Source organism: Tympanuchus pallidicinctus, unplaced genomic scaffold, assembly GCF_026119805.1.
Source record: "Tympanuchus pallidicinctus isolate F22 unplaced genomic scaffold, pur_lepc_1.0 scaffold5, whole genome shotgun sequence".
Lineage (NCBI taxonomy): Eukaryota > Metazoa > Chordata > Aves > Galliformes > Phasianidae > Tympanuchus > Tympanuchus pallidicinctus.
The window spans coordinates 75,229,693-75,257,656 of NW_026294769.1; the positions used below are offsets into that span (position 1 = coordinate 75,229,693).

Sequence of the window (27,964 nt, forward strand, 5' to 3'; positions counted from 1 at the left end):
AAAAAAAATAACGCGTACTTTTCGACGTTGAAAAGCGGTGAGAAAGAATAACACCTTGTTCGATAGATTTAAGAATCCGCGTAAAGAGCGCGGGGTGGGAGAAGAGAGAAGGAAGAGGTGGAAAAAGGAAGGGTGAAAAAGGAGATTCCCCCCCTCGCGCGCATAGTGGTACATTCCAAACGCATCGGGAGCGTAGAGGGAGAGTCCAACTTCGTGGGAGGGCGGGGGGAGAGCGGAGCGGTCTAAAGGCGGGGAGAGGGGTGCGCGCATGCGCTGTACTTGTCGCCCCGCCCTTCCCTGCCGCCTCCGGGGGTCGGAGCGGAGACAAAGGGCGGCTCCGCCCCGCCCCGCCCCGCCCCGCTTATAACGCGCACCGCTAAAAAAAAAAACCCACCCCCAAATAACAAAATAATAGTAATACCCGCACCGCATGGCTGCTCCATGGCTGGGGAGGAAGAGGAGGTGGGTGGGGGAGCGGCTGGCATGGCGGGAGGGCGGCAGGGTGGTGGTGGCGGCGGTGGTGGTGGTGGTGGTGGTGGCGGTGGCGGCGGTGGCAGCTCCAATGGTGGTGGCACTTCCAATGGCAAAGGCACCTCCAATGGTGGTGGTGGTGGTGGTGGTGGCACTTCTAATGGTGGTGGCACTTCCAATGGCAGAGGCACCTCCAATAGTGGTGGCACCTCCAATGGTAGCGGTGGCGGCTCCTCCAATGGCAGTGGCACCTCCAATGGTAGCAGTGGTGGCTCCTCCAATGGCAATGGCACCTCCAACGCTGGTGGCATTTCCGATGGTGGTGGCACCTCCAATGGCAGTAGTGGCTGTGGCTGCTCCTCCAGTGGTGGTGGCATCTCCAATGGTGGCGGTGTTGGCGTGTCAATGAAGATGGCGTTCCGCCGAGCATACTCCATCAAGGACAAGCTGCACGCCATTGAGCGGGTAAAGAAAGGAGAACGGCAAGCTTCGGTGTGCCGTGCTTTTGGGGTGCCAGGGGGAACCCTACGGGGTTGGCTGAAGGATGAAGCCAAGCTGCGTTGGTTCCTAGAGCAGTTGGGTGGAGAGGTGGGCACCCAACGCAAGAAGATGCGGTTGGCCAACGAAGAGGAGATAGACCGTGCTGTATATGCGTGGTTTCTTGCACTCCGGCAGCACGGTGTGCCACTTTCTGGGCCTCTCATCCAAGCACAAGCAGAAGCCTTTGCCCGTCAGATCTACGGCCCTGAGTGTACCTTCAAGGCAAGTCATGGTTGGTTCTGGCGTTGGCAGAAGCGTCACGGCATCTCCAGTCAACGTATCTACGGTGAAGGAGCTCTACATGCTGAACCTGAACGCGCTTCCATTGCCCATCCCAACCTTCCACCAGCACCGGGTTCCGACACTGGAGGTTATGGTGATGAGCAGATCTACAACGCCAACATCACTGGGCTCTACTGGAAGCTGCTCCCTGGGCTAACGGCTCCTCGCCAACGCGTCACTGTGCTCTTGGCTGCCAACTTGACTGGTACCCACAAACTGAAGCCGTTGGTGGTTGGAGGTCTTCGTGATCCCCCCAGCCTCTGTCATCACAACCAGGAGAAATTCCCTGCTGGGTATCGCTACAGCCCCGAAGCCAGGTTGGGGCTGGCCCTTCTCCGGGTTTGGTTTTTTGAGGATTTTGTGCCATGTGTCAAACGCTACCTACGTCGGAGCTGCCTCCAGCAGAAGGCTGTGCTGCTTCTCACGTCCCCACCATCATCTGCGGGTCGTCATGAGGATCTCCCCCAGCTTCAGACCCCTGATGGCTCCATCCGTGCTCTTTTCCTCTCCAAAAGCCCAACTGGGAGCAGTTCCACTGGAGGAGGCAGCCGAATCCCAGCCCCATTGGAACAAGGGGTGGTGTCAGCCTTCAAGCAGCTCTACAAGCGGGAACTGCTGCGCTTGGCCATCAGCGCTGGTGGCCCTGTGGATTTTGCACGTTCCTTCCTCCTCAAGGACATGCTCTATTTGGCTGGCCTCTCTTGGGACCTCATCCCTCCCAATGCCATTGAGAAATGTTGGTTGTTGGGACTGCGTGCGGCCTTCGAGCCCCAGCCTGGGGAAGAAGAGCGAGGAGGAAGAGGAGGAGATTGCACAACCGTAGAAGAAGGCAATGGAGATGGCAAAGTTTTCAGTGATTTGACCCAGCTGGCCGCATTGGCCTACAAACGTTTGGCTCCTGAGGAGGTGGCCAACTGGCTGCACTTGGACGATATGGCCCCAGGGACAGGGGAGGATGATGAGGATGAGGATGCCATGGAGGAAGACCCGGGAGGATGCAAGGAGGAAAAGGAAAGAGCTGGTGGAGGGGGTAATGGGGCTGGAGGAGAGGGATCCCCTTTGATGCCCACGGCCCACGAAGCCATCAGAGGTCTGGAGACAGCCTTGCGTTGGTTGGAGGGCCAGGATCCCCGTAGAGTGGGACCACTGAAACTGGTGCAGCTCCGCTCCCTCATCAGCATGGCCCAGAGGCTGCACCATGGCAGCAGCCCCGATCCTTAGGGCAAGGTGGTCGATCACCCACTGGCTACTGAGCACCTTGCATCCTTGGGATGCCTATGTGGCTCTTGGGACACCTATGGGGCTGGGAACACCTATGGATCTTGAGACACTCGTTGAGTTGGGGATGCCCCATTGGGGCTGGTAACACCACTGGGGCTGGGGACATCCTAACTGTCCCATGGGGCTGGGGATCCCCATGAAGCTTGGGACACCCATGGGACTAGGGACACATACTGATTATCCCATGGGGGCTTGGGACATCAATGGGGTCGAGGACACCCCGTTTGTCCTATGGGGTTGTCAATGGAGGTCGCAGTCAATGGGGACTCAGCAATTTAGGGCTCATGGGATTGTTTTTTTTGTGTGAGACACCCTCCATACCTTGCGTTCCTCACCCTAAATATATGTAGGAGGTGCTCTTTTGTAATCCCAGGGTGGTCTCTGGGTGATGGGATGGGTACCCTCTGCCAACCCTGCAAGGACATGGTGTCACACTGGGACAGTGGGACAAATTGCTGCATTTCCATTTCCTGGGGTGCTTTCCTAAAAGGGTTGTTGGTACTCTTCCACTGCCAAAATGTTTTCCTGCCAGAACAGGGAGATATTAATTAAACAGCTCTTTTCTCAACCTGATTTTGTTAAAATCTGAGCCTAATTATTGTAAGAAAGGGGAAAAAAAGTCACTAGAGCTAACTTGTGGGGTGGGTGTTTTTATTTGTTGTCTTTGTCTCCTAACTTCAGAGTTTATGAAGATTAAATGGATTTTTATTCCTGCTCTGAGGTTGTCTTTTGTAAATGATCCCTCAGAGTCACTGCAACTGTAGGGTTTGGGTTTGGGGTGGTCCTGTGTGGAACCAGAGATTGGACTCCATGATCTTTGTGGGTCTCTTCCATATTCCATGGTTCTATGGCTCATCCCAACTATTCACTCCAAGATTATGTCCCCATCCCTGTCGTGGTGCCATACCAGATGGACCCAGAGGCCCCTTCAACCTCAACCACTCTGTGATGCTGTGACCTCCATTCCACCCACCGTGGTGACTCCAACCCCACTGCTGTCACCTCCACACAGACACATCCCACTGAGCACAGAGGACAAAAGGAACCAGAAAAAAAGCCAAACCTACCACCGCACTGCCCACCTTTATTGGGTCCCACTCCATGGTGACCACACACTTCAGCATCTCCCACCTCCACCCAGGATCTCCCAAAAGGCTCAAGGACCCTTCAGGGGTTTGGTTTGGGGTCACCAAGTTTTGGTCTGGTGGCTTCAGTTTGGGATCATCATACTTGAGTCTGATGTCACCAGGCTTCAGTTTGCTGGCCAACATGATTTGATTTGGTGGCACCGTTCTTCAATCTGGTGTCACCAGGCTTCCATTTGCTGGTCAACATGATTTGGTTTGGTATCACCATTCTTCAGTTTGGTGTCACCATGCTTGAGTCTGGGGTCACCAACCTCCACTTTGGGATCACTGTGCTTTGGTTTACTGTCATCAATGCTTCAGTCTAGAGTCACCAGGCTTCGGTTTGGTTGCTTCAGTTTGGGGTCACCATGCTTCAGTTTGGTAGCACCATGTTTTCATCTGGGACCAACAGCCTTCACTTTGGTGGCACCATGGTTTGGTTTGGTGGCACCAAGAGCTGTGGTCCCCACTACCACAGGATGAGATGGGATGTCTGTTAATCCTCCCCCATTTTGCTCGCCCGCTCAGTGGCTGCTTGCACTGCATTCATGACGGTGGCCCTCAATGCTCCCTTCTCCAGTTGGTACAACCCATGGATGGTGGTCCCACCAGGTGTGCAGACGTCCCCACGCAGCTTTGCTGGGTGCTCACCTGTCTCCAGCAGCATCTTCGCTGCTCCCTGGGGATGTATGGGGTCAAGAGGTTCCCTCAAAACCCCTTTTTGCTCAGGGATCACAGCATCGTCTCATCACTGGATGCAGGATCACTATATCCTCACACTGATCTATGGGAAAAGGACCCCAAGGAAGGGGCAGCAATGTCCCCATGGTGCTCTGTGGCACATGGTCACCTAAAGGGGACAACCCTCTCCCCACGTCCCCACACTGCTCTATAGGGGAGGGACACCAGAGTTGGGGTTGGACAAGGGGATCCCCATGTCCCCATGCTGCTTTATGGGACAGGGACCCCAAGAAATGGAGTCAGGGATGTCCCTGTACTGATCTATAAGAAAGGGGCACCCAAGGCTGGGGATAGGGTTGTCCCCACATTCCCATAACTGCTCACCAGCAGCGTCTGGGCTGCAATCCTACTGGCCAGGCCCCCTGGCATCCCCATCTTCACAGCTCCCTCGGCCATGGCTTCAGCAAACAGGTACACCTGCAGGGGAAAAGCAGTGGGGAGACCAGGGGATCCCAAAAAAAAAGCTGAGCAACCCAGTATAGTGAATGATACTTACATAGGCAACGCCACTGCCACTGAGCCCAGTGTGGATGTTGATGTAGGACTCAGGGACCTCCTCACACAGCCCACATGGGGACAGCAGGGACTGCAGCAGTGCTGCATCCCCATCCCCAACCCCACAGCCACGGGAGAACACAGCAGCTCCCACCTGCAGCACGCAAGGCAGGTTGGGCATCAGGCGCAGCACCTTCGTCCCCGTGGGGAGCAGCTGGGGGGAAGAGAGTCAGTGAGGGTAATGGGGGTCATTTGGGGTGGGGGATTGGGAAGCAGAGAAGGAGGAAGAAGAGCAGGAGGGAGAAGGAGGAACAAGAGGAAAAGGAGAGCACCCACCCGCTGCAGCTTCTGCAGGCTGACACCAGCTGCCAGCGAGATGAGGAGGTGCTGGGAGGTGACAGCAGGACGCAGCTCCTGCAGCACTGTGGGCAGCACGTGGGGCTTGGTGGCCAAGAACACCACTGTGCTCTCCTGAAGTACCTCCAAGTTGCAGTGTGTGGTGCGACAGCCCCACTCCTGCACAAGGGTAGGGGACAGGGTCACAATGCCATGTCACAGCCCCGTATCACAACATCACGTCCCAGTCCCAGATTCCAACCTCATGTCTCAACCTTGCATTCCAACCCCAATGTCCCAACTCAGTATCTCAAATCCACATTCCAACCCCATGCCCCAACCTCTCATCCTGACCCCATGTCCCAACCCTAGGTCCCAACCCAATATCCCAACCCCATGTCCCAAACCAACACCACAACCCCTCCCAGTCCAACATCACAACCCTTATTTCCTATCCCATGTCCCAACCCCATGTCCCTACCCTGTGTCCCAACCCCACTGTCTCAACCCTGTCCTAAACCCAGTCCCAACCCCACGTTCCAGCCTTGTGTCCCGATCTGTCATCCCGACCCCACATCCTGATGCTGTGTCCCAACCCCAACCCAATGTCTCAATCCCACGTCCCAATCCCATTTTCTAGCCCCATGTTCCAGCCCCAGTGTTCCAATGCTGTATCCCAACCCAGTGTCCTAATCTCATGTCTCAACCCCAGTGTCCTGTCCCCACTATCCCCACCCCATGACCCAATGTAATATCACAACCCCACTGTCCCAACCTCATTGTCCTGATTATCCCAACCCAGTGTTCCCTTCCAGGGGACACTTTGGGACCTTCCACCCTAATGTCCATCAGAGCCCTGCAGAGCTTTACCAAAGGTGACCCCAAATGCCACCTCCCATTGGGGTTGTCACTCTGTCCCCATGCCACTCACCCGCCACTCTGCCAGATTGCGGTCCGAGGGAGCGCTGACAACGATGTTGCCGGCAGGGACCTTCCCTTGGGGACATAAGGGACATGGATGAGTGGATGGGGTGGCCCACAGGAAGCCACAAAACCAACGGGATAAAGCATTGTCCCCACCCCCATTAACAAAAGGGACATGGAGCAATAGAGATTGGGACATGCCATGGGGACAGCTGGGGGGGCATCGTTGTGACACCATATGGTGACAATGGAAGTGATCCTACATGTTGGGGGCATCTGTTACGTTAGCAATATAGGGAGGGTTGTCAACCACGTCCCCAAAATGCTCTATGGGACATCCAAGAAAGGAAAAACCTTTTCCCATGCCCTCACACTGTTCTATAGGGGAGAAACACCAGCGTTTAACACGAGTGTCCTCATCTCCACATCCAACTTAACTTGGATTATTCCCGTGTCCTCACCCTCCTCTATTGAACAGGGACATCCCAAAGGGGACAGCCCTGTTCTCAAGTCCCAGCACTGATCTATAAGAGAAGGACACCAGAGGTGGTACTGGACACAACTGTCCCCATATCCCCATGCTGTGCTATGGGACAAGGACAGGACATCCCAAAGGGGAAAGGTCTGTTCCCATGTCCTTGCATTGATCTATGGGACAGAGGAGACAGCCTTGTCTTCATATCCCTGCACTGATCTATAGGAAAGAGTCACCGAAGTCGGGGTTAGACATAGGTGTCTCCACTCTGCTCTATGGGACAGCGACATCTCAAAGGGGGCAGCTTTGTCCCCCGTGTCCCCACACTGCTCCATGGGGGCAGGGACACATAAGGTGGTGCACAGCGCCGTCCCACACCTCTCTGTAGGGCAGGACACCAAACCTGGGGAAAATCTCGTGTCTCTGGCTCCAAGGCTCCAATCCAAGGCTCTGTCCCCCCCATACCTGCCCGCAGCAGCCCCCGGCCGAGGCCCCCCGCCATCCTCCCGGCGCCCACGAACCCCACGCGCAGCTCCTCCGCTTCCATCGCCCCGCGCCACGCCCCCCTCGCTCCTCCCCGCCACTCCCATTGGTCAGACGAGGCACACCCCCGCGCGGCGATTGGAGGGCGTGATGTCAAGGGGGGCGTGACCAATGTGGCTACGCAACTTCCGGGTGATTCCACGTGGTTTGGAGACAGCGTCCGGGGTGGGAGCGCTGCGGGAAGCACGTGGGGCGGGGGTGGGACATAGGGGCCCCCTCCCATTTTGGGGACGTGCTGGAGAGGGTATCTATAAAGCTTTCGTATTCTGGAATTTATTTCTTTAATTCTTTTTGGGGGAGAGGGTGTGAGGTACTCTTGAATTTGCGTTGGGGGCTTCTCAACCTTTTTGGGAGTCCTTTACTCTTTTTTTCTTCCTATAGGGCACCCCCTGCAAGTCCACGCAACCCTATAGCCTGGAATCCTATGGGGATGAGGGGGTTGGGCTGATAGTGGAGAATGTCTGTCCTCTTACTAGGAGAGGTCTGCTAAATGTCCCCTTGAATTTGGCATTGTGGCATCTCGCCTTCACCCCAGAGAGGTGTGAGGTGGGTTGGGAATGGTGGGTTGGAAGTGGGGTGACTTGGGAGAGATGATCATAGGGTGGCTGTAGAATGGAGGTCAGAAACCCCAAGGTGTCCCCATCCAACCCCAGCATGTCCTCATGCCATGTTGGGGTATCTGTGCTACCCCAGGGTGTCCCCATTGTCTACATAGGTAGAACACATCAGCACCCACGCCATTTTGCATTGCCTTCATACCTGGAGCAGTCCCAGTGATGGTAGGGGAGCTTTGCTTAGCAGGATGGATGTCACCAGTTCCTGATGCTCTTGGGAGAACAAAGCCTGGGGACAAGGCAGCTGGGCAAAGTGGCTATCAGGAGTCTGCATGGGGTAAGCTTGAGCCGGGGGTAGGTGTTGGGTGGGTCCTGCTCCCTGGAACTGTCTGGGTTCCCCTTTTAGGGCCAGGTCATAGAACTGTAGGTCTTCTTCTAGGAATAGGTGTTGTCTCTGTGATGGTCCATTGGGCCATTGGGAGAGGTCCTGGAGCATATGCCCAGAAAGGACTTCTGGGTGGAGGGGTACACTTCTGTGCTCTGCCAAACCCCTTTTTCACCCAACCAGGTGATGCTGGAACCAGGTGTAGGAGCTGGGCAATGCTGGGAACCCAAACCAGTTCTTGGATAGTGATGGACAACATGGGACATCCCTTTTCCAGGGAAATACTGGGGTTGGTGTCACCCAATGAGCACCACCAGTGACCTGACAGTTTGGGAACAGCCACTCTAATAGTTGGGGGCATCTTGGGGTCAGAATGGATATCTCCTCCATAGGAGGAGGACTCGAATGGCTGGTGACAATTTCAGACTGCAGTGATGATGGTTGTCTACTCCATAGGTCCTTGCTGTCCCCAAGGCAGGGGCCCACCAGGACCAGGCAGTGGTTTTGGTCCCTCTAAGAGATGCTTTGCTGGAGGTTATGGGACAGTCCCCACGCAGCTGCGTTTCCCCATGCACCGAAAGCAACACCAAACAGTCATCTGTGATTCCTGTGCTGCAGCAGCAGCCTCAATCAGCTTCTTTATTACAACCTAATTATGCATAATTAGTAGTGTAGTCCATTATAAGAGCTGCCAGCCCATGCCCCAGGGATGATTGTGATCAATTCAACCATAGTGTCTGTTGCTCCTGCCCCATTTGGGATCTCTCTGGGAACAGCAGCACCTTTGGGTCCCCCAATCTGCCTCCCAAAGCCCTCGGTGGGGTCTGCACCCTACAGCAGGTAGGAAAGGAGTGTTACCTGAGCAGGGTCTCTTCTACATAAGATGCTACTTGATGATTTTTCATTATATTTTCCCCCTCTCCTTGCACACCCTCAAGCGTACCCAGGATCCTGGCACCCATTTGCTTTGGAAATATCGCTGTCAGCCCCCACACCCCATCCTCTGCCCCAGCAAAGGACAACCCTGAGTTAAAGAGGACGCGTGGGCACCGCTCCATCACTTCCTAGCACTGGCGTAGTTGGTGCTGAACCAGGTGCAAGTCTCCTTCACAGCTGGGAACAGAGAGATGCTATTAGAAAGGTTTGAGATGGGGAGAACAGGGGGACAGCGATGCACTGGTGTGCCCCCTTCTCACCTTGTCTGAAGGGTGTGAACTGGAAATTGGGGAGGTAATGCCTGAGCTTGGCATTGCTGGCTGTCTTCTTGAACTGCCCATCGGCCTTGGTTGTGTCGAACTGGGGTGGCAGGGATTAAGGGAAATGGGAAAGCAGGGAGGCTGAGGTGGTGAGGCTGTATTCTGCCCCACAGCCTGGCAATAGGATGAGAGGTAACAACCTCTGGATTCGGGTTGGATATTAGGAAAGCTCGGTCAAACATGGGTTGACGTTTGGACTCGATGATCTCAGAGGTCTTTTTCAACCTTAATGATTCTATGAGTGAGCATGGTGGAGATGGGTTAATGATTGGACTTGATGATCTTGGAGGTCTTTTCCAATCTCTTCTACACTAAAGGATACGACAAGCTCTCCCCTGAAGTCCATGGCCTCCACGATTGCCTCTGCAGCCTCTCTGATGGAGACTTCATCTTCTTCTCCCACTGTGGAGATGGTGATGAGCTGAGGCCATTGTTTCCCCCTTTCCCTCTTCCTCTTGGAATTTTGTCCTTACCTGACAAAATGATGGGCTCCACCTCCTCGTATTCCCGTAGAACCCAAACGAAGAGCCGGGCCAGATCCTACAGAGGAGCAGATGGCTCTTAGAGGACCCCAGGCCCTGAGGATCAGTGCTGCCCAGGACAACCCAGGAGGGCTCAGCCTGCGCTGATGTCCCCCAGCCCCTCATGTCACCCCCCCAAGTGCTCCCCAAGGCCACACATACCAAAGAGTAGATAAACTGTCTTCGGGGCTTGCCTGTGCCCCATACAGTCAGAGCAGAGCCATTCTCTATGGGGGAAATGGAGAGAGCATTCATGAGCAACCCTACCAGAAAGAAAAAAAACCCCAAACCATAATATGCCTTATCTATCACACTCACGTTTGGCCAGGTACACCTTATGGATGAGCCCTGGTAGCACGTGGCCATCCTCAATGTTGAAGTTGTCATGTGGCCCAAAGACGTTGGTGGGGATGACGGCGGTGAAACGGCAGCCGTGCTGCTCAAAGTAACCCCTGGGTGACAGCATGGGCTGGGTGAGTCCCTTCCCACTCAAACTATGATTCTCTGAGTTGTGGGGTCACCCCCTGTCCAGCACAAAACAACCCACAGACAGTCCCTAACTTGGTATGGCATCTCTTGGTTGCCAAGGCTGGGAATCTCCCCATCCCCATTTAGGTGCTGTCAGCCCTGGAGTTTCCCTTTGCCCCAGTAGTTCCAAGATGCTCACAGCCCTCTTAAACCAGGATGGTTCTCCCATGGCCCTCACACCTGTTCTGGACATCGATCATCCTCTTGGCATAGGAGTAGCCAAAATTGGAGCTGTGTGGTGGCCCGTTGTGGATCTGGGAACAAGAGACACAATGTGAATCCAGCACAGACCACGCAGCGTAAGTCGATGCAAGATTTTGGACATGAGGAGGTGGTGTGGTTTGAACATCTCGGGGAGGTTCAAGGTTATGCTTTGCCCACGGATAGTTTGGATAAAGGATAGAATCAGATTGGCCACACTGGGACCCAGCTGTGTCCCTGCAAATGGGAACAGAGATGCTCACCATGGTCTCATCAATGGGATATGTCGTCTTGTCTGGGAAGATGCACGTGGAGAGGCAGGACACCACCTTCTGCACCCCGCACTCATATGCAGAATGCAGGACATTGTCATTGATGTGGATGTTCCTCCTCTGGGGACACAGAGACATCTGTCAGTGTCACCCACAAAAGGGTGGTGGAGCCACCAAGCCCTGCACCCCATGGTGATAACTCATTCATGACTGCAGAAACCAGAGTAAGCTCAGAGAGGGCAAGGTTCTGCAGGACCCACTTGCCCAGGCGCTCACCCAAAAATCCAGGTTGCAACGGATGTTTTTGAAGAGGCCCCCAACCATAGCAGCCAGGTGGATGACATGGGTGGGTTTATGTTTCTCAAAGAGAGCTTTGGTCTCCACAGCACTCCTAGAGGGAGGAAGTCATGGGGTTTACTGCATCAGTGTCCACACTTTTGGTTTGCTTGGATTGCACTGAGTGAAGAGGAATCGCCTTGGGGGCCACATATAAAATATGCCATTCTGTGTCTCTGTGGTCTTTAAGGCTCCTTCTAACCCAATCAGTCTATGCTTCTGTGATGCTTAAGGACCCTCCCAACCCTGCCATCCTATGATACTATGATTTTAAGAGCCCTTCCAACCCAAGCCATAGAATCATTCAAGTTGGTAAAGACCTCCAAGGTTATCAAGTCCAATCGTCTTCCCACCCCACCAGACCCTCCAAAGTATGTCCCCAAGTGCCACATCTATCCTTTTCTTGAAGACCTCCAGAGACCCAGAACCATCCTATGATTCTAAGATATTTAATATCCCATCTAACACAACTATTCTATGGCTTAATGATCTTTAACAATCCTTCCAACCCAAGCCATTCTAGGATTCTATGGTCTTTAGAGTCTCCAACCCATTCTATTAGTGTGTCGTGGGGGCAAAAGGAATGGATTGCTGGGGTTGGACTCACGTCAAGTCGGCATCTCTGGAGGACACGAAGACCCACTCCTCATCCGTCTGCCCCTCACCATTGGCCACCACCTCCTGGATGGCTCTGCCCACCAAACCGGTGCCCCCCGTCACCAGGATGCGTTTAGGCTTTGCTCCCACAGCCTCCGTCATGGCCAAAGCCCTGTGCTGATGGGAGAGGGGGGAATAAGGCAATACCACCTTGGGGGGCACCCATAGGGACCCCCAACCTCGGGAGGAGAACCAAACTAATTTGGGATTATGTTTTCAGGACTGAAGCTGTGTCTGCAAAAGCAAAGAAAAGGAAAAAGGAAAGAGATGTGTCTGCCAGCGATGCTCCCGGGGCAGTAAAACTCTCCTCATCTGCAGTTGCTAATTAATGAAACCTGTCTCCTGCTGCCACGTGGCTACGGCAAGGCACAGCCTCCCGGAAATGGCTGCGGAGCACACGTCCATCCCCCTGCACCCCAAAACAGGGGCTTGTACCCTCCCCGTACAGCCCTCTGAACCCCAAGCCCATGTCAGCACCTCCACATCCCCTTATGAATGCCAGTCCCAGAGCTGCAACCCCTCCACGCACCCCAAATCCTGTGTCAGCACCCTCACACCTCCCTGTGCACCCCCATCCCACAGCTGCACACCCCAAATCTCATGTCAGTCCTCCCCCCCCCCCCCCCATGGCTGTCCTCCGCTACCCAAATCCTAGAGTTGAACACCCCAAATCCTATGTCAACACCCCACATCCCCCTGCAACCCCAATCCCAGAGCTGCACACCTCCAATCCCATGTTGGTACCCCCACATCCTTCTCTATCCCCAATCCTATTGCTGCCCTTTCCCCCCTTCACCCCCCAGTCTCCAAATGCTTGCAGAGACCCCAGCAGCTCCCCTATTCCTTGTCAGAGGCTCCCACCTTAGGGCAGCCCTGGAAGATAGCTCCACAATGGGGTTTTTCCCCTCCCTCCTCTCCCAGCCTCATCTTGGGGTGCCCTCACCCCTCTGTCACCTCCGCGGGTGACATCAAAGGATGCAACCTACCTCCATGTAGGATGGGGGGGGGGGATGCTCTTTGCTTCCAATCAAATCACGCTTTGAAAGGGGTTACCCCATTTGTGCCCCCCTCCTCCCCCCCCTCCCCATGAGGGCTCCCACCTCACCCCTGTATCTCCACCCCATGTCGGTTCCCCCCCGAATATGCGGTCTCCCTCTGTCCGCACCTTTCGGTTCGGGTTCGGGTTCGGGCTCGGGCTCCGCTGCAGCCGCGCTTCCTGCGGGTTCCCCCCCCCCCTCCTTCTTCCCCCTCCTCCTTCCCCTCATCGTCACCGCCGCCGCTCTGATCCTCGGGAAATGCAGTCCTGCACCGAACGTCCACGTGTGCTTTTGCAGCCGGCTGCAAACACACGTACATGCATGCACACACATGCACAAGTGCATGGCAGCTGGCTGCAAACACCCCCGTGCACGCACGGCCAGACGTGCACCCCGAGTTCCCATCTTGCTGCAGGGGAAGGGGAACTCAGGCTCCATCCCCTTCCCTCCCCCAGCTTTGCAAGAGGGAATTCAATGAGCAAAGACTTCACCACCTTTAACACAGTTACAGAGGAGATTATAAGCGATCAGAGCTTTCTGATGGGTGGGGAGGAGCTTTCAGAGCCCCTCCAGCTGGCTCCTCCAGTGGGATTTCTGCTCAGTAAAGGCACCGCACTCAATTAATTAAAATGCTGAAAAATGGGACTAAGGGAGACCCAGCAAGAGATCTCCTCCCAAGGAGATGTAGACTCATTGTGGAGGAGTAATAAGATCTCATGGCTTTTCAGTTCTTTTCTCCCTCTAACTTTCTAGTGGCTGAGACCTGCAAGAGGAACATGCCCTTTTCTTGTTGGAAATACTGAGGAAAACCAGTTTAACCCCTTCCCGAGAGCTGCTTTTCCCCAGCACATCAAAGGATGCAACCTCGTGCTGGTTGTCACGTGACCAGCCATGTCACATCTGTCACCTTCCCCAGCTGGGTGAGTCCCAGCATGTCTTAAGAGTCATAGAATCACAGGTTGGAAAAGATCTCCAAGGTCACCAAGCCCAACCCCAACCCATCCCCACCAAACCGTATCCCAAAGTGCCACATCTACACGTGTCCCCACAACCAGGGCTGCATGCACACTCCACGGCATGAACCTGTGGGTTGGACCCTCCATGGATGGCCATTTTTGGGGAAAGATCTCCAAGAACACCGAGTCCAACCCCAGCCCATCCACACCGCTCTCACCACCCGTGTCCCCAAGTGCCACACCTCCATGTTTTGTGAACACTTCCAGGGATGGCGACTCCATCACCTCCCTGGGCAGCCCGTTCCAATGCCTGATCACTCTTTCAAAGATGAAATTTGCCCTAATATCCAACTCGAACCTCCCCTTGTGCTATCTTCCCAGGACACGGGAAGCATTAATTTCATATGTGGAATCTACAATGAGATGCAGAGGGTTGAAGCTGCATCTCCATACGAGAAAATCCTTTGTTTGCCCCGCAGACATCATTCCATCTTTCATCCTCCACCAGACGCCAAGAAAACAGCTTATTTCGGCATTTCCTGCATGTCCCCTCCACCTGCCCCAGCCCAAGCTATGGGGATGAATTGCAGCCGCAGTCAAATTAGCCAAGTCAGGGAAATGCAGAAAGGCTAAGGAGAACTTTCCAGGTGCCAGTGGGAGGAGAACAGCTTTCTGCTGGGAACTTGGAAGCGTAATCTTGGATAACTCATGTTTCTGCCGAGAAATTGCCACACTCAGCTGAAGCCAGAGCCCAAATCACGCCGCCGTCCTGAATAACTGTGGTGCTGGGTTTAAAGATGCTAATTATGGAGCCAATTACCCAGGTAATGTTGGGGCATGAAGGAAAATCACAGGGAGAGTTGTAAACGTGCAGTGACCACACAGGATGGGGCAGACTTGTGGCTCTGAAAATTTGGCTTTTTACATAATCAAGCAAGATCTGTCAAGCTAAGGATGAAAGGACGGAGATGATTCTTATGCTGAGATATCTCCTGCATTGCATAAAGCAGAAGACCTTGCAATCAGGCTTTGTCATAGCTAGAGAACCTCTGTGTCGTCTCTGTAAGGAGGCTTCCTTGTGGGTAACCTATTTCTCTCCAGCTGTCTGGTCATCTCCAACCCTGCTCTTTCCTCCTGGGAATGGGTGTACAAGCAGTCCTAATGCATCCTGACCCAGAATGGAATGGAAACCAACTTGCAATGCTGATTCAAGGAACCAGCGTGAAAGTGCACAAAATGATGAGTCAAGGACGACAGTCACGGCTTTTCCTAGAAATGGGAGGATTCTCTGCGTGGGAAATAGGAACCAGTAGCAATTCAAATGGAAAATTTCTGGACTTGGGTTGAGAAAGGAATAAACTTGCAAACTCGTGGATTGGGAGATTTTGTTGTGCAGTGTCATCGTCATCATCACTTCGTGTTTGGTCCTTCAGTCCTCTTGAAGGAGAGAGGTGAGGAAAAGACCATGCTTGCCCACCACGGTCACATATAGTCACAATGACAGCTTTGTGACAGTTACGGAATTTTGGGGTGGCTGAGAGCCACAATGAGATCAGACATTGGGTGTGAGGCCAGCCACACCCCAACCTGTAGCTTGGGAAGGTGAAGGTGGACCTCCTCCAGCAGGTCCCTCCTGCTGTGTGCCTGGTGTGGGATCTCCTAAGGATGAGGCATGAAGAAGGCAGACAGGTTGGACAAGAGGACAGTCAAGGTGACATGGTCTCTGGATTCCATGGGGTTTCTGGTAGAGAATGGATACAAGAGAAGCATGTGCAGGTCCATCCATGCTTCCAGGAGCAATGGCGGTCTGGGTGGTGAAAGACAGTGTGGCTTTGAGCTCTTCTCGAGTGCTCTGTGAACCTGTCTGAGCTGAGTGTACCCAAAACAAGAGGCTCTGCAGCAAGTTGAGGCTCAATCATCCTCTGACATCCTGGAGGGCCCAGCTGCTCAGACACGTCGCAGTGCTGCAGGGAGGTGAGGTCTGCACTGTTCCAGTCCAGGGGCTGACGCTGAGTTGGCTGAACTCCAAAGGTGAGCAACTCTTTCTCACAAAAGCAGGTATTACGTGATTTATTTATTTTTTTTTCTCACATTGATTAGAGTTTACTATAAAACAAGCTGAAATCCCTCCAGGATAATGAAGCCCATCTTCAGAGCTGTTTGAACTAAATCACTGGATGAAAAGGTTGAACAAATCTGAGCCCATCCCAGCTCCCCTTGATTGGCTCCAAGGCAGGTGATGCTTGGTTTTGATTCTAGGAAAGGGCTTTGTTCCCAGGTAAAAGTTTCGTCTTTGAAACCAGGCCGACTGCAGCTGTGCAACTGAGATCTGGACTCTGGTTCTATTAATTTGCTTTTGATGAATATTTCAGTTCTGCCAATTCCCCTGGAGACTGCAAGTCTCACTCCTCAGCTCACCTGTTTTGCAGGAGCCAACCTGCGCAGCAGGAATTATAGAAAGCAAAATAAATAAATAAAATTAAAATAGAGAGGAAAAGGTGAGCAGCATCGATGATGGCCAAGTTGGGAGGTGTGCTTGCTACCCAGGTATCTGTATTTGCAGTCCCAGCGTGGGAGGGTGGCACAGGGAAAATGCCCTCATCTCTGTAGCTGCAATAGCAGGGAGGTGAACATCCCCCAGCGCTTGGCACTGGTGAGGCTGCACTTTGAGTACTGCATTTAATTTTGGGCCCCCTCGTTACAAGAAAGACATTGAGGCCTTGGGTTGTGTCCAGAGAAGTGCAATGAAGCTGTGAAGGGTTTGGAGCACGACTCTAAAAGGGAGTGATAGAGAGAACTGGAGCTGCTCAGTCTGGAGAAAAGGAAGCTGAGGGGAAACCTCATCACTCTCTACAACTACCTGAAAGAAGGCTGAGGTGAGGTGGAGGGTCAGCCTCTTCTCCAAGGTAAGAACAATAGGATGAGAGGTAATGGCCTTAAATTGTGCCAGAGGAGGTTCGGGCTGGATATGAGGAGGAATTTCTTCTCTGAAGGAGTGGTTAGGCATTGGAACAGGCTGCCGAGGGAGGTGGTGGTATCACCATCCCCAGATGTGCTCAAGAACTGAGGAGATGTAGCTCTGAGGGATGTGGTCAATGGGCATAGTATGGGGGGGATGGGTTCGGGTTGGACTTGGCGATCTTTAGTGATTCTTTGACTTGGGGTCTTTGGAATGGATGATGAAGGAATCATTAGTTCCTGCTTGGTGGTTAGTACTGGGTGATGTGCTGAAATTCCAGCCAGTGAGCACCTGAGTTCTAGTTGCTAACATCCCAGTGTGGGGAGGTTCTGAGGTCCTTTTGACCCACCCTGATGGCTTCTAGAACCGTATTTTAGTAGTAGGTGAAGTGGGAAATCACTGTGCAGAGAAAAGAAGGCATCTGAGGCTGGCAAGCCTTAGAAATTTACTGAGGAGCACAAATGAGAAGGAGTGAGTGCCAAGAGAAACGGGCAGGGACTTAAGAGTATGTGGTGTGACCATCAGCCTCCTTCCACAGAAAGAGAGGGATGCAGAAAAAAATGCAGAAGATCTTGTCTCAAGCCCCGCCTGCATTTTGCTATCATGAATGAAGAACTGTGGTTAAGGAGCTGCTGATTCCATGTGAGACATGTAGATGTGAGCTCAGGGGCAGGGGATGCAAGGGAATGGGGTGCAGGCTCACCTGGAGGTTTGCAGAGGAGAAGTTGTCAGGATAAAGGTCTGAGGGAGAGAGGCACAAGGACGGCTTTTATGCTGCTGTGTGAGTGCCTGAGGGCTTGGAGAGAGCCCCTGCGCATGGCAGCACTGTGCAGTGAGCCGCTGTTGTGTGCCAGAGCCTGGTCTGTCATGAGGTGGGGCATGTTTGCCTTCTCACTACACTCCCTTATCATTTCCTTACTTGGTAGATTTGATCCTGTGACCCTGTCGGCAGTTTTTAAGTGAGAGTGAGTGTTCTGGTGGATTTATACACAAAGCATGTCTCATGGGGGTGGTTGGAAGATGCATATAAAGCATGGGAGAGGTGTAGAACAAGGGATGAGGTCTGGCACAGCACTTAATTTGTATGGTTTATGACTGCACTGTGTGGTGGGGACCCCATTTTCTGGCACGCTAGCAAGGCTGCTCTGGGCTTTCTGGGTCTATTTGGCATGAGACCCCTTCCCTTGCATCATATTTTCATGCTGCCAACCTATATCCCAATTTCCTTTCCATGTGCATTGCCCCTCTCTTTACCATTGGATGTGCTGCACTGACATCTTGGTTTTAAGGCTTTATTTGGGAATGGGGTTAGTGCATCTTTTGTGTAGTTTCAGCTTAGGTCCATTGTTATTGCCAGTGGCTGAAGCTATTATTTCACTGCATAGGCTTTGATAGTTACAAGACGGATTTGGAGATTCCATAGAGAAGTTAGAATCATCCCTGCTGCATGGGCATGCAGTCATGAGCCTCTCCAGGCCATGTGGTCAAGGGCACAGCTGAGGAGTGCAAGGCATGCCCTGGTTCAGCTGAGGTGAGCAGTACTTCAATGTCTAAGGAAGATGGAGCAAAGTACAAAGAGGGCTGTTCAACGGGATGTGCCTAGGTGTATGAGGCCTGCTGGGTGTCAGCCAGGAATGCTGGGGAAGCTGTGTGGAGTGGGTCTGGAGGAGGGTCACAAAGGAGATCAAAGAACTGCAGCGCATCTGCAGTGAAGAAAGGCTGATGGAGTTGGGCTTGTTCAGCCTGGAGAAGAGTTGGCTCTGGGAAGACCTCACTGTGGCCTTCCAGTACTTGAAGGGAGCTTACAAGCAGGAAGGGAACCAACTTTTTACACGGTCTGATTGCAATAGGACATTTTAAAGTATTGAGGAGAAATTTGGTTTAAACAGGCCTGCTTGGTCCAGGCCCTGGTCAGCATGATCCTGGAGGACCCATCCATCCACAGCAGGGATGGTGCTTAAGTTCTCTTCTAACCTTCACCGTTGTGTGATTGTGTAATTGCCTGATTTAAGCTGGTCTCCCATGCTGTGCTCATCCAGAAGCTGAACCAGCATGGGTTGGACAAGTGGAGAGCCAGGTGGACGGAAAGCAGCTGGCTGAAGGCCTGAGCCCAGAGCCTTCTAATGGAGGGCAGCAAGTGCAGTTGGAGGCCAGTTCCTCGTGTTTACCCCTAAGCGGAGTGTTAAGGGACTCTTGTCTGGGACGCAAGCTGATCTGACATCCCGTAGAGCTGTGCATCATGTGGTATGAGTTGTTTTTCCAGCAGCTCTGCTTTTTGCGTCCTTTTCTTGAGGACGTGCCCATGTTGCACCGGCGGCACCTTTCAAGTGAGTGCGCTGGAAGCCAAAGGAGCGATGTTGCACCTTCGTGTCACGGCACGCGGAAGTAGTGGCCAAAGCACCGAAAATGAGCAGTGTTGACAGTGAGGTCATGGCTTGGCACTTGTGCAGTATGGTTTGTGTCTCTGTTGCCAGAGAAGCTGCCAGCTCCAAACAGCCGTGTAAGCCTGGCCTGGGCCTTCTACGTATCCTGCTTTGGAGATGATGGCACATGCTTTTGTGAGAACATTGACGATATAATTCAAGAAGTGTACTTAACAGACATAATTTCTATGAAATTGAGCAAAGATTTTCATACTCTTTTTCTTCATAGAGGAAAAGGGATTGGGAACCTTTTGTAGCAGACCTGATGGTTTCTAGAGCCATGTCTTTGTAGTGGGTGAAGTGGAAAGGGCATTGTGCAAAGCAGTGAAGAGGAGGAATCTGATGCTGGCATGCATGAGAATTTTATTGAAGGAAACACACTAAAAGTAAGGATCCACTTGGTGATCACCAAGTAGAAAGAGCAAAATTTCAAGAGAAAAGAAAGAAGAAAATTTAAGCGGTCATGTTTCCAGGCAGCCTGGTCTGATGTTGTTCCATGCTTCCCTGTTTCATGCCCTGAAAAGAAGAGCCGTAGCTGGTGAGCCGATGTGGCATCAGTGACCCAGAGGTGCCTGGTCAGTGCGTGAGGCGCGTTGCAGGGTGCAGGTGTTTGGTGTCAGGGTGTGGGCGCAGGCCCTTAGCAGGGGTAGCGGGCTCTCCCGCCGTTGAAGCAGCCCAGGCCTCCGAAGCCGAAGCCGCCGGAGGAGATGGACACTCCCTGGGCGTCGAGGGCGCTGCCCACGGCAGCTGATGCGGAGGATCCGACGGCGGTGTTCTGGGGGAAGGAGCTGAGGATGGGTCCCGGCAGGGTGACCACGACGGCAGGAGGCTGGATGACGACTTGGGAGTCCTGGCACTGCCTGACACAGGGCTCGTTGCAGCTGTTAGCCAGCGGGGTGGGTCCGCAGGGGCGGCAGAGGTTGTAGCAGGACATGGCTGTGGGTGGAGGGTCTCTGCAAGAGAGGGTGTTGGGTGAGCGGAAGGTATTGAGGGGTGAGGGAAGCAAAGCTGTTGGGTTCCCAGGCAGCGGGGAGGCCTGGTTTGGGGTTGTGGGGAGCATGACAGAGAGGAGGTGAAAGGGTTGCAGAGTTTGGGGGCAGAGCAAGGTATGAAGAGTTAGGCCAGGTGGGGTGGCGAAAGAAAGGCAGCAAGGGATTCAGGCTCACCTGGAAGAGCTGAGAGGAGAAGGTGTCAGGAGAGTGGTGTGAGGGAGCGAGGCCCAGGGCCGGCTTTTATGCTGCTGTGTGAGTGCCTGAGGGCTTGGAGAGAGCCTCTGCGCATGGCAGCGTTGTGCAGCGAGTAGCTCTTGCGTGCCAGAGCCTGGCCAGTCATGAGGTGGGGTGTGTTTGCCTTCCACAGCTCTCCCTTTTCATTACCTTTTGTTGTGGATTTGATCCTTTGACCTTGTCGGCAGTTTTTAAGGGAAAATGACAATTTTGTTGCATTTACTTGGAAGGTGTGTCTCATGATGGTGGCTGGGAGATGCACATCAGGCATGGAAGAGTTGTGGTCTCAGGAGTGAGGTCACAGCGTAGCACTGATGTAGGGTGGTTTGTGTGGTGCCTTGTGTGGTGAGGATCCCATTTGGCGGTATGGAAGTTTGAAGCAGACGCTGTGGGATCCCTGTGGAGTCGAATTTCAGTTGGCTGAGGCCGTTTCTCTGCATGGCCTTTGATGGTTGCCGTGAGGATTTGGAGATTGCACAGGGAAATTGGAAGCATGCATGCTACGTGGAGATGCAGCCGTGAGCCGCTCCCGGCCATGTGGTCAAGCACATGGCTGAAGGTTGCAGGCCGTAGAATGATAGAATGATAGAATCGCAAGGTTGGAAAGGACCGACAAGATCATCTAGTCCAACCGTCCTCCCACCACCACTGCTACCACAGGCCACTAAATCATATCTCATGCCCCCGTTCAGCTGAGGTGAGTGCTCTGTGGCTTGCTGCTGAGGTGAATGGCACTTGTTGCTAAGGAAGATGAAGAGAAGTAGGGTGGACGTGCTCAAGGCTGTGAGGTCGGCCTGGTTCTCCCCATGAATGCTGAGGGAGCCATGAGATGTCCTTGCAAGGGTGCCGTCATTTGTCTTGGAGAGGTCAGAGCGCCTGGGAGGGGCTTGTGATGTGCGGGACAGAGCTCATAGCCCTGCTGTCTTGAAGGAGAAGGAAGAAGGAAGAGTGGCAAAATAGATATCTGTGGAAGTGTCCTGTGCCGCTGGGGAAGTGAAGAGGAAATCCCGGACTGTGTTGCCATATGCCAGAGGAAGAAGAACATGATGGGGAGTGCTCAATGTGGATAGCTGTCATGGGATTCCCTCCGACTGGCTAAGAAGTGGTGGGAATAGAGAGCACGAAAGGGCAAACCTACCTGTGTTTTTCTACTTTGAAGTGAGCAGCTTTGCGCATGAGGGCGTGCAGTGCCTTTGCCTTTAGCGAAGGCTTTGAGGTTTTCTCCCTGGATGTGCTGATGGGCAAAGTGTGTGCGATCTGTAGAGGGAAATGGATGCTGAGTTGGTGTGTAAAGTGGCTGAACACAAGGGTCTGGTGGTCTGAGGCGAGTGACACAGAGTCGTGATGTTGTGAGTTCGTAGCTGTTTTGGCCAAGACTGGGAAGTGAGGCCAGTGCTGTTCAGTATCGTCATGAAAAGCCAGGGTGATGGGACTGGAGCTGACTTTGGACAGCCTGCTATTCCTGACTGCTCTTGAGCGGTGCTATTGGACTATTTCCCTTTCTTTGTAGAAGATAATATGTGATGAGCAGAATGCCATCTGCCAGCCACCAGTGCTCTTGTTGACAAGGTGACGTGGTTGCAAGAGGAGGTCGCGGGGCCCTTTGGGACCAACACGTTCATTTCTAGAACCATGTCTTTGTAGTGGGTGAAATGGAATGAGCATTAAGCAAAGGAAAGAAGAGGAGGAATCTTCTGCTGGCATGCATGAGAACTTTATTGAGGAAAACACATTATAAGGAAGGATCCACTTGGTGATCACCAAGTAGAAAGGTCACGATGTAAGGTGCAGAGACAGAAGGAAGTAAGTGCCCTCATGATTGCAGACGGCCTGTTCTGAGGCTGTTCCCTGCTTGCTTGTTTTGTGCCATGAGAAGAAGATCCATGGCTGGTGTGGCCTTGTGCCATGGGTGAGACGGAGACGTGAGCTCAGTGCGTGAGGCGCGTTGCAGGGTGCAGGTGTTTGGTGTCAGGGTGTGGGCGCAGGCCCTTAGCAGGGGTAGCGGGCTCTCCCGCCGTTGAAGCAGCCCAGGCCTCCGAAGCCGAAGCCGCCGGAGGAGATGGACACTCCCTGGGCGTCGAGGGCGCTGCCCACGGCAGCTGATGCGGAGGATCCGACGGCGGTGTTCTGGGGGAAGGAGCTGAGGATGGGTCCCGGCAGGGTGACCACGACGGTGGAGGGCTGGATGACGACTTGGGAGTCCTGGCACTGCCTGACACAGGGCTCGTTGCAGCTGTTAGCCAGCGGGGTGGGTCCGCAGGGGCGGCAGAGGTTGTAGCAGGACATGGCTGTGGGGTGGAGGCCTGTGCAAGAGAGGGTGTTGTGTTAGTTGGGGGTTTTGTGAGTGTAAGGAGCTGTGCTGCGGTGACCAAGGGAGAAGGGAGAAGTGGGTTCAGGTGCAGGGAGTGTGGCAGTGGGGTGGTGCAAGATCTGGAGGCAGAGGAGTTGTGGAGAACTTGGGCAGGTGGGGCAGGGATTGAAGGGAATGGGGTTGCAGGCTCACCTGGAAGAACACAGAGGAGAAGGTGTCAGGAGAGTGGTGTGAGGGAGGGAGGCCCAGGGCCGGCTTTTATGCTGCTGTGTGAGTGCCTGAGGGCTTGGAGAGAACCTCTGCGCATGGCAGCGTTGTGCAGCGAGCAGCTCTTGCGTGCCAGAGCCTGGCCAGTCATGAGGTGGGGTGTGTTTGCCTTCCCACAACACTTCCTTTTCATTTCCTCGTGTTGTGGGTTTGATCCTTTGACCCTGTTGGCATTTTTGAGTGTGACTGGAGTGACGAGGAAGGTGCATCTCTTGGAAGATGTTGGAAGGCTTGTGCAAAGCTTTGGAGGAGTGATGTGGCCTCGTTAGTGATGCCATCGTGTGCTACTCATGCAGTCGTGTTTGTGGCCACTTTGTGAGGTGCGGACCCCATTGCAGGCATCCTTAGAGGGCTGTTCTGTGATTCCCAGGTGCGTTTGGCTTGAGACGCTGCTAGTTGCACTGCACTGCACTCCCTGCCTGCCTTCTACTGAATTTGCTTTCCTTGAGCTTAGTGGTTGTCTTCTGCATTGGGTGTGCTGTGTCAACACCTTGATTCCGGTTTTGCTTTGAAAATTGTGTTTTGGAGCAAGGAGGCAGGCTTTTTTGTGCTGTTTCAGCATCGGGCCATCCATGATGGTTTTAATATCTTTAGACTGAGGAGTGCAATGTGTGGAGTTGAGATGTTGGTGTCGTTTATTGGTGGGTGTGTGAATGGATGAAGCAGCCATGAGCCCCTTCATGACCTCTTCTGGAGAAGATGGAGCAAAGTGGAAAGGGAGGCTGTTGAACGGGATGTGCCCAGGTGTGTGAGGCCTGCTTTCCGGGTGTCAGGCCAGAATGCTGAGGAAGCTGTGTGCAGTGGGTTCAGTGGAGGTGCACAGAGAAGATCAAAGGAGTGGAGCGCGTTTACTGTGAAGAAAGGCTGATGGAGTTGGTCTTGTTCAGCCTGGAGAAGAGTTGGTTCCAGGGAGATCTGACGGTGGCCTTCCAGTACTTGAAGTGAGCTTTCAGGTGAGAGGGGAATCATCTTTTTGCATGGTCTGCTTGCAATAGGAGGATTTAAAGGATTGAGGAGCAATTTGGTTTAGATGTAAGGAAGAACTTCTTGACTCGGGTGCTGGTGAGGCCCTGGCTCAGGTTTCCTGGTCAACTTGTGCCTTGTTCATCCCTGGTTTTTCATTCAAGGCCAGGTTGGATGGGGCCCTGTTGGGAGGCCGTTAGCCCACAGAAGGGATTTTGGATAAGATCCCTTCCAACCTTCACTGTTCCGCATTTGTATAATGGTATGATTTGAGGCTGTGTCCCATGCCACGCTCATGGAGAAGCTGAGGCAGTGTGGGTTAGACAAGTGGAGAGCTTCCGAGGTGGACGGAAAGCAGCTGGTGGAAGGCCTGGGCCCAGAGCCTTGTGATGGAGGGCAGCAAGTGTAGTTGGAGGTAAGTTCCTCCTGCTTACCAGTGGACTGTTAAGGATCTCCTCTCCATGCTGCGTGCTGCTCTTGCATCGCGGAGTGTTGCGTGTCATCAGTTATGAGTTGCTCTTCCAACAGTCTGCCTTTGTGCATACCTGAGGACGCGTCCATTTGGCACTGGTGGCACATTCCAAGTGAGAGTACTGGAGGGCAGAAGAGGGATTTGGCACGTTGGTGTCAGAGGATGCGGAAGATTCTGTGTCCAAAGCACAGAAAAGGAGTCAGTGAGGTCATGGCTTGGCACTTGTGCAATATGGTTTGTGCTTTGTTGTTAGAGGAGCTGCCAATTGCAAACAGCCGTGGGAGCTTGGGCTGGGCATTCTGGGTGTCCCAGGTTGGAGAAGATGGCTCTTCCCTTTCTGAAATGAATACCCACGTCATTCCCCAAGGGATCCTAATAGGCGTAATTTCTAAGGATTTCTGCCAAGATTTTCCTAGTTTTTCTCCATATGGTTCTGGGGAAAACGTCTAGCACAGATATAGGCAAAGACAGTAAGCGTTGAGTGAACTGTTGCCTCACAAGTCCAACTCAAAGGCTTTTTTCAACTGTGGTTCTGCACCAGAGAGCAGTGGGCATGGAACAGGCTCCCTAAAGCAGTGCAGATGCACCATGGCTGCTGGATTTCAAGACACGTTGGGCAATGCCTTCAGATCCACCATTTAATTTTTAAGGAGCACGTTGTGGAAACATGAGTTGGACTCATATGTTTGTTGTTCAGAGTGAGGGTTTCAGTAATTCCTCGGTGAACTCTGAGGACGCAGTCTCTCGTGGGCTGCAGACCTGAGTTGTTTGTGGGGGTATTTGCATCCCAAATGGTAACGGAGTGTGTCGGGCTGTCCGTAGTGAAGAGAGCAATTTTTCTTCATGTTCTTTTTAGGCGTGTGTAATTCTTGGATTTGTGGAGATCAGGAAGGTTCTGCATGAGTTGAATGAACCTGTAGAGTTGCACCCATGAGTGGTGAGGGTATGATGTGTTGACCATGCTGACATCAATTAAGTTGGAAGGATCAGTGTAATGAGAAGCGGTTTCTGTAAACTGTAAGAGACTCTTGCTGTTCCCATCTTAAAGTAATGAAGAATGAAGACGGATGGAAGTTCAGCCTGGTCGGCCTGACATTAGTCCCGGGGAAGGAGGTGGTGGAAATCCTCCCAGAAAGTACAGCCGTGCACAGAATGGCTCAGAAGTTGTTGGAAGTAGAGAACAAAGTTGCACACGCCCACCTCAGATTTTCAGCAGTAAAGTGATTAGTTACGTGCATGAGGGGGTGAAGTGACATTTGATGCCCTTGCCTTTAGGAATGGCTTTGAGGCTTCCTCCCATGACATGCTTTATAGGCAAACTGTCAGCAAACTGCTCAGGTAAGTAGATGCTGAGATGTTCCTAGAAGTGTCTGAAGGCAGGGATCTGGTGGTGTGAGAGGAGTGTCAGAGACCTGATGTGGTGAGTTCCGAGTTGTCCAGGCCAAGACGGGGAAGTGAATGAAAAGGAAGTGAAGAGAATGACGTTCAGTGTCTTCACCAAACGCCTGGGTGCGGGGACTGGACGTGATTGTGGACAGCCTGCTATTGCTGACTGTGCTTGAGCGGGGCTGTTGCACTGTAAGAAATGAAGACGATAGCACAAAAAGAAACGATTCTGTGACCGTGTTTGTTGTCAATCTGAGTGAAACTTGCCCAGGTGGAAAAGGAATCAAGTGTGTGCTGACCCAGAGGTGTTGTATGAGAGAGCATGGGCAGAAGAGCGTCAATGTGGCCACGACTTGATTAGTGTAGGAGTAGATAATGTATTATGTGCTGAAGGCCATGTGCCAGGCACCAAAGCTCTTGTTGGAGGCACGGGTGCAAGAGGATGTGTTGGGGCCCTTTTGTAGCAGACCTGATGGTTTCTGGAGCCGTGTCTTTGTAGTGTGTGAAGTGGAAAGGGCATTGTGCAAAGCAATGAAGAGGAGGAATCTGAGGCTGACGTGCAAGAGAACTTTATTGAGGGAGAGACACTAAAAGTAAGGATCCACTTGGTGATCGCCAAGTGGAAAGAGCACAATTTCCAGTGCAAGGACAGAGGAAAGTTTAAGCGGTCATGTTTCGAGGCAGCCTGGTCTGATGCTGTTCCATGCTTCCCTGTTTCATGCCCTGAAAAGAAGAGCCATAGCTGGTGATCCCATGTGGCACCAGCGACTCAGACGTGCCTGGTCAGTGCGTGAGGCGCGTTGCAGGGTGCAGGTGTTTGGTGTCAGGGTGTGGGCGCAGGCCCTTAGCAGGGGTAGCGGGCTCTCCCGCCGTTGAAGCAGCCCAGGCCTCCGAAGCCGAAGCCGCCGGAGGAGATGGACACTCCCTGGGCGTCGAGGGCGCTGCCCACGGCAGCTGATGCGGAGGATCCGACGGCGGTGCTCTGGGGGAAGGAGCTGAGGATGGGTCCCGGCAGGGTGACCAGCACGGCAGGAGGCTGGATGACGACCTGGGAGTCCTGGCACTGCCTGACACAGGGCTCGTTGCAGCTGTTAGCCAGCGGGGTGGGTCCGCAGGGGCGGCAGAGGTTGTAGCAGGACATGGCTGTGGGGTGGAGGATCTCTGCAAGAGAGGGCGTTGGGTGAGCGGAGGGTGTTGAGGGGTGAGTGAAGCAAAGCCGTTGGGTTCCCAGGCAGCGGGGAGGCCTGGTTTGGGGTTATGGGGAGAATGACAGAGAGGAGGTGAAAGGGTTGCCGAGTTTGGGGGCAGAGCAAGATATGGAGAGTTAGGCCAGGTGGGGTGGCGAAAGAAAGGCAGCAAGGGATTCAGGCTCACCTGGAAGAGCTGAGAGGAGAAGGTGTCAGGAGAGTGGTGTGAGGGAGCGAGGCGCAGGGCCGGCTTTTATGCTGCTGTGTGAGTGCCTGAGGGCTTGGAGAGAGCCTCTGCGCATGGCAGCATTGCGTGCAGCGAACAGCTCTTGCGTGCCAATGCTTGACCAGTGATGACACGATGTGTTTTTGTCTTCCACAAATGCTACCTTTTCATTTCCTTCTCTTGTGGTTATGTTCCTTTGACCCTGTTGGTAGTGTTCACGTGGGACTGGTATTTGAGTCCATACATGCTGAAAGTGTGAGTGGTGGGTGGGTATCAGGAGTGAGGTCACCGTGTGGCACTTGTGGTGGTGGTTTGTGGCTGTGTTGTGAGGTGTGTACGCCATGTCCTGGCATCCTTGTCAAGCAGCTCTAGGCTTCTTTGCCTCTTGGGCTTTATTGCCAGTGGAATTGCATTGCCTCCTTCCTTGCCTTTGTCCCACGTGACAAAGCAGTCTTCAGCCCATCTCTCTCTCCCCCTGGGAGCGCTGCCTGCTCAGGTGTCTGCTGCCCCTGGTGCCTGCAGAGGTGCAGCCGCAGAAAGGAGGCTGCCTGCTGTGCGCCTGGGGTGGACAACCAGAGCAGGATGCTGTCCGTGTGGGGCTGTGTCAGAGCTGACAGGGCTTTTGG

General features: G+C 53.3%; 3 protein-coding genes and 3 pseudogenes across 8 annotated transcripts; 1 reads left to right on the forward strand and 5 right to left on the reverse strand.

The window, feature by feature from the left end:
* Positions 1–483: 483 nt before the first annotated feature.
* Positions 484–3,291, forward strand: TIGD5 (tigger transposable element derived 5). The gene has a single exon (XM_052704651.1). It carries the CDS (start codon positions 484–486, stop codon positions 2,512–2,514), a length of 2,031 nt encoding a protein of 676 aa, XP_052560611.1. The 3' UTR covers positions 2,515–3,291.
* A 347-nt stretch (positions 3,292–3,638) lies between these two features.
* On the reverse strand, positions 3,639–7,232 carry PYCR3 (pyrroline-5-carboxylate reductase 3). 2 transcript variants are annotated; one of them, XM_052704961.1, is made up of 6 exons: positions 7,138–7,232; positions 6,205–6,269; positions 5,274–5,453; positions 4,939–5,151; positions 4,767–4,859; positions 3,639–4,170 (listed from the first exon to the last, which is right to left on the reverse strand). In XM_052704961.1, exons 1-6 carry the CDS (start codon positions 7,217–7,219, stop codon positions 4,117–4,119), a joined length of 687 nt encoding a protein of 228 aa, XP_052560921.1. In that variant the 5' UTR covers positions 7,220–7,232; the 3' UTR covers positions 3,639–4,116. The 2 variants fall into 2 exon arrangements, with proteins under 2 accessions (XP_052560921.1, XP_052560920.1); XM_052704960.1 differs by having other exon boundaries at positions 3,639–4,380.
* Positions 7,233–8,753: 1,521 nt separating this feature from the next.
* On the reverse strand, positions 8,754–13,163 carry GFUS (GDP-L-fucose synthase). Of its 5 annotated transcripts, none has more exons than XM_052704954.1 (10): positions 13,091–13,163; positions 11,876–12,153; positions 11,209–11,323; positions 10,924–11,052; positions 10,640–10,713; positions 10,250–10,383; positions 10,094–10,158; positions 9,884–9,950; positions 9,733–9,812; positions 8,754–9,450 (listed from the first exon to the last, which is right to left on the reverse strand). In XM_052704954.1, the coding sequence occupies exons 2-10, from the start codon at positions 12,025–12,027 to the stop codon at positions 9,262–9,264; spliced, it is 1,005 nt and encodes a 334-aa protein (XP_052560914.1). In that variant the 5' UTR covers positions 12,028–12,153; positions 13,091–13,163; the 3' UTR covers positions 8,754–9,261. The 5 variants fall into 5 exon arrangements, with proteins under 5 accessions (XP_052560914.1, XP_052560919.1, XP_052560917.1 ...); XM_052704959.1 differs by having other exon boundaries at positions 11,876–12,037; positions 13,091–13,153; XM_052704957.1 differs by having other exon boundaries at positions 11,876–12,042; positions 13,091–13,153.
* A 6,774-nt stretch (positions 13,164–19,937) lies between these two features.
* Positions 19,938–20,590, reverse strand: LOC128091634 (feather keratin 1-like; annotated as a pseudogene).
* A 1,925-nt stretch (positions 20,591–22,515) lies between these two features.
* LOC128091625 (feather keratin 1-like) lies at positions 22,516–23,144 on the reverse strand (annotated as a pseudogene).
* Positions 23,145–26,769: 3,625 nt separating this feature from the next.
* On the reverse strand, positions 26,770–27,414 carry LOC128091624 (feather keratin 1-like; annotated as a pseudogene).
* Positions 27,415–27,964: the final 550 nt, after the last annotated feature.